Here is a 4,342-nt window from a genome sequence, read left to right on the forward strand (position 1 = left end):
AGTCCCAGCTACTCGGGAGGCTGAGGCAAGAGAATCGCCTAAGACCAGGAGTTGGAGGTTGCTGTGAGCTGTGTGACACCATGGCACTCTACCAAGGGTGACAAAGTGAGACTCTGTCTCTACAAAAAAAAAAAAAAAAATTAAAACAAGTAAGCATTTTTGGATGGCTACAATCCAAAAATGAATGAATGAATAAACAAACAATAACAAGTGTTGATGAGGATGTGGAGAAGCTAGAATTCTCATGCACTGCTAGTGGGAATGTAAAATAAAATGGCACAGCCCCTTTGGTAAACAGTCTGGCAGTTCCTCAAGCAATTAAACACTGAGTTACTGGTAACCTAGAAATTCCACTCCTACTAGATATATACCCAAGTGATTAAGCCATAAAAAGGAATGAAGTAGTTATATGCTCGGACTTGGATGAACACTATGTTCAGAGAAAGAAACTAGATACAAAAGGCAACATATTATACACAATATGTATATTTATTTATATACATATGTATATAATATAAAATATATAAAATAATTTATTTATATACATATGTATACAATATGTATATTTATATATATACAATATATATAAAATCCCATTCACATGAAAGACCAGAAGGGGGAAATCTATAGAGACAGAAAATAGATTAGTGGTTGCTCAAGGCTTGGGCAGTGAGTGGATGGGAGTTGGGTGGGTGGTAGCTAAAGGATGGGGGTTTTCTTTCTGAGGTGATGAAAATGTTCTAAAACTGACTGTGGTGATGTATAAATCTGTATACTAAAAACCATGCAACTCCTAACCTAATTAATGCTATTAAAAAATAATAATAATAAAATGAAAACCATGCAATTGTACACTTTGGGTGATCTACTGGCATATAAAACTATATCTCAACAAAGCTGTTTTTTAAAAGTGTTTCAAACTAGGCACAGTGGCTCACACCTATAATCTTAACACTTTGGGAGGCTGAGGTGGAGAATCAATTGAGGCCAGGAGTTTGAGACCAGCATGGGCAACATACTGAAATACCATCTCTATAAAAAATTTAAAAATTAGCCAAGTGTGGTGATGCACACGTATAGTACCAGCTTCTCAGGAGGCTGAGGCAGGAGGATCACTTGAGCTCAGGTCTTTGAGGCTGTAGGGAGCTAAATCACACCAATGCACTCCAACTTGGGTGACAGAGTGACATCCTTTCTCTCAAAAAAATTTTTCCCCAAAAATCTGTTATTGTAACTGGGGGAATATGTTGTCAGAGAAGAAACTCTTGCAAGAAGGGTCAAGTGCCTAGGTTATCCCCAAAGGCCTCTGCCCTAAGACAGCTATACTAATTAGACGCCAATATTAGTACCAATAGTGGTCCCAAAACTCAGCCTAAATCTTTGTCTCTTTTTTTTTGAGACAGAGTCTCACTTTGTCACCCTGGGAGAGTGCCGTGGCGTCATAGCTCACAGCAACCTCAAACTCTTAGGCTCAAGCAAAATTCTCTTGCTTCAGCCTCCCAGGTAGATGGGACTACAGGTGCCCGCCACAATGCCCAGCTATTTTTAGAGATGGGGTTTCACTCTAGCTCAGGCTAGTCTTCAACTTATGAGCTCAGGCAATCCACCCATCTTGGCCTCCCAGAGTGCTGGGATTACAGGCATGAGCCACCATGCCTAGCTTTTAAATCCTTGTCTTTATGGAAAAACATGAGATCAGAAGTCAAGAAATTAGGGATACTCTGGCCCCCGGCTCTTCCCCAGGAAGACAGCTGCTGGTAGAGACAGGCAGGCAATGGCTCAGATGCTGCAGCAGGAGCCTGCCCACCTGCTAGCAGTCTGAGACACTGGATGGTGACACCCCACAGTCTGAGCAGCCTCCAGGACAGCTAACCCACTCTCACTAACAATGGCTCTTGCCACCTCTCCCTGTCTTACCACTGTGCACCAGGTCCTGACTCACCTCTCGAAGGCCACATTGCGAGTGTCCAGGTGGGTGGAGACAATAGGAGAAGTGAGGCGACTGGCCACATGTTCCTCGCTGGGCCGCATGGCGGCCAGCAGTGCTTCAGGCTCATGCAGAGTAAGCCCTAGCATCTCCGTGTGCACCACCTGCCGGTCATGGTCCACTTCCATCACCAGGGCTCCTGCCTCTGCCCACCAGTGGGGAATATATCAGGAGGCACAAATTAGTGCCAGGCCCAGCCAGTGCAGAGAATACCATCATGCCACCCTCAGCCGCCTGCTACTGAGTGGGTCTGCCTCAGCCCCTGGATCCCTCTACCCCCAACCTCAGTTTCTATATCCGGAAAGGGGACAAAAAGGACAGGCTTGTCCTTGCAAGCCGCTAGAGAATCTGAGGCCTGCATTGAGCACCCAGAGCTCACCCTGGCCCTTGAAGATGAAGCTCCTCCGGCCACGCTGCCAGGTCATGTGCTCGAAGCCCAGGAGACTAGTGTCAACACGCAAGCTCTCTCCCCGCTTCCACACACGGTACACATCACTTGGGCACATCTTGGAAACGAGGGGCACTGCAGCATGTATTGAGGTCACTGGGGGTCTTTTCCAAAGACCCCACGCCAATCCCCTGGAAGCCAAGTGGGTCCCCACTCACCCCAGCTGGTGAACTCCCACTTCATCTCCACGTAGAAATCAGGGGCCTAAGAAAGACCAGATCTGCCTGTCAGGACCCTGCCTGGTGCTTGGCGGCCAACATAGGCCTGGGAGCTTCTTGTCCACAGCCCAGCCACCCTTCACAAGTCTTGACGTGCTGTCATGGCTCACCTATACCCAGCCACCCCTGCCCTGGAGAGGACAGGCCAAGCGGGTTCTTTAAACAGTCTGTATGTACAAAGAGGCTATAAGCATTGTGAGCCCACTGCCCCTCAGAGGGAGTGTGGTCAGCCAGCCTGGCCTCTCTGTGTGCTTCCAAAAGGGTGCACAGTCTCAGCCATTCCAGGGACTCAGGCCACATCCAACAAGTACACCTGAAGTCCTCTCTCCAGGAAATCTGTACTTTCAGGAGGCCCAAAGCCTTAAAGCTCTTTGGCAATTTCTGGCACCAGGGCCCCCAATGCCGGCAAATGCTTCTCTTCCAAAGGGCCCAATCCCATCCCAAACTTATGGGCCTGAACTCCTCTGTCCCCTACATGACCCTGGGGTCGAGACAGATAGATGTTAAAACATATTGCATAGGCTGGGTACCCCTCCAAGGCCAGGACTAGAATGAGTGACCAGGGTAGGCCCCTGCTGTGATACTCCATCCTTACTGGCCACATCCCTGTGCCCTGCCGTACCTGACGGAGTTTGTTCAGCAATTCTGGAATGCCAGCCAGCCTCTGTGTGGCTCTCTGGTAGTCCCGATACTGAAGCACCAGCTGCACCATCTCAGGGTCTCCAGTGCTGACTGCCTCCTGAAGGACTGAGGGACACCAGGCTGCTGAGGGGAGCCCTTCTGATGGGCTCAGGCCTGGCTGCTCGCTCCCAGCCACTAACCCTGCTCCCAGCCCTGGGGGAGTCTTTCTGCCCTCTGCAGTACCTGCCCAGCCCTGGCGGCTCTCTTTGCCCACATTGGCATTGTGTCGAAGGAGGACTCTCACAGACTCCAGGTTTCCCAGGGACACAGCCAGCTCCAGAGGGGTTCGCCCCCGGGGGTCCTCTTGTTCAATGTCATGCTGAAGGAGATGGGTCACTCAGCAAAGGCCAGGAGGTGAAAGGCCAGGGAGGAAGGCTATGGGGCTGAACAGGGTTGGGAGTCACTGTGGGAAATAAGGGTGGTAGGCAGGAAGATGGCAGAGGGTGGCCTGCATGTCCTGGCAGGGGACGGGAGGGGACACGAGGGGGCACGTGGGAGGGGCAGAGGTGCGCCCTGGTGGTGCGGCCTGGTCAGGCATAGGTGCTGGTGCCGGTGCAGGTGTAGGATGTCAAGAGTTTGGATGGGCCTGGGGACCAAGACCGGGGTTCCTGTCAGTCTGGCTCAGGGTGATGCGGCTGTGAGTTTGGGGTCTTGGGCAGTGCGAGTGGGTAGATGAGTAGGGTAAGGCCAGGGGCTCAGGCGCGAACGGCAGGTGACCTGGGCTTCGGATCAGGCTGGGGAGGCGGCCACGATGGGGTTGCGGAGCTGGTAAGGGCGGCCTCGAGGACGGAGAGCACAGCCCCGCGTGTGGGAGTCGGCGGACGGGCCGGGTGCTCCGCTGGGCCTCACCTGGCGGCTGTGCAGCGCGGCCTCCAGTTCGCGGTGCCGGTTCGCCCAGACCAGCCGGTGCAGCGGGAAGGTGGGGCCTGAGTTGGCCATGCTGGGCCTCAGAGCCGCATCCCGGGCCCGCCTTGACTTCGGGCCTGGGGCGGCCCCCTTGCCTCCCCC

At 52.1% G+C, this 4,342-nt stretch overlaps 1 protein-coding gene across 2 annotated transcripts in view; it reads right to left on the reverse strand.

Annotated features, from left to right (window-relative positions):
* Nucleotides 1–4,336, reverse strand: part of ANKRD13D (ankyrin repeat domain 13D) — a 14,901-nt gene extending 10,565 nt beyond the window's left edge. The window contains exons 1-6 of one of the 2 annotated variants that reach the window (XM_003798330.3): nt 4,184–4,335; nt 3,518–3,653; nt 3,276–3,400; nt 2,594–2,639; nt 2,367–2,510; nt 1,943–2,132 (exon numbers count right to left, since the gene is read on the reverse strand). In XM_003798330.3, the coding sequence (XP_003798378.1) occupies nt 1,943–2,132; nt 2,367–2,510; nt 2,594–2,639; nt 3,276–3,400; nt 3,518–3,653; nt 4,184–4,273 (731 nt within the window). In that variant the 5' untranslated portion in view covers nt 4,274–4,335. Of the gene's footprint in view, nt 1–1,942; nt 2,133–2,366; nt 2,511–2,593; nt 2,640–3,275; nt 3,654–4,183 lie in introns of both variants that reach the window. The other variant, XM_023518288.1, reaches the window with a different exon arrangement.
* Nucleotides 4,337–4,342: the final 6 nt, after the last annotated feature.

This window comes from Otolemur garnettii, unplaced genomic scaffold (genome assembly GCF_000181295.1).
Source record: "Otolemur garnettii isolate 467f Iridium unplaced genomic scaffold, OtoGar3 scaffold00134, whole genome shotgun sequence".
In the NCBI taxonomy this organism is placed as follows: Eukaryota; Metazoa; Chordata; class Mammalia; order Primates; family Galagidae; genus Otolemur; species Otolemur garnettii.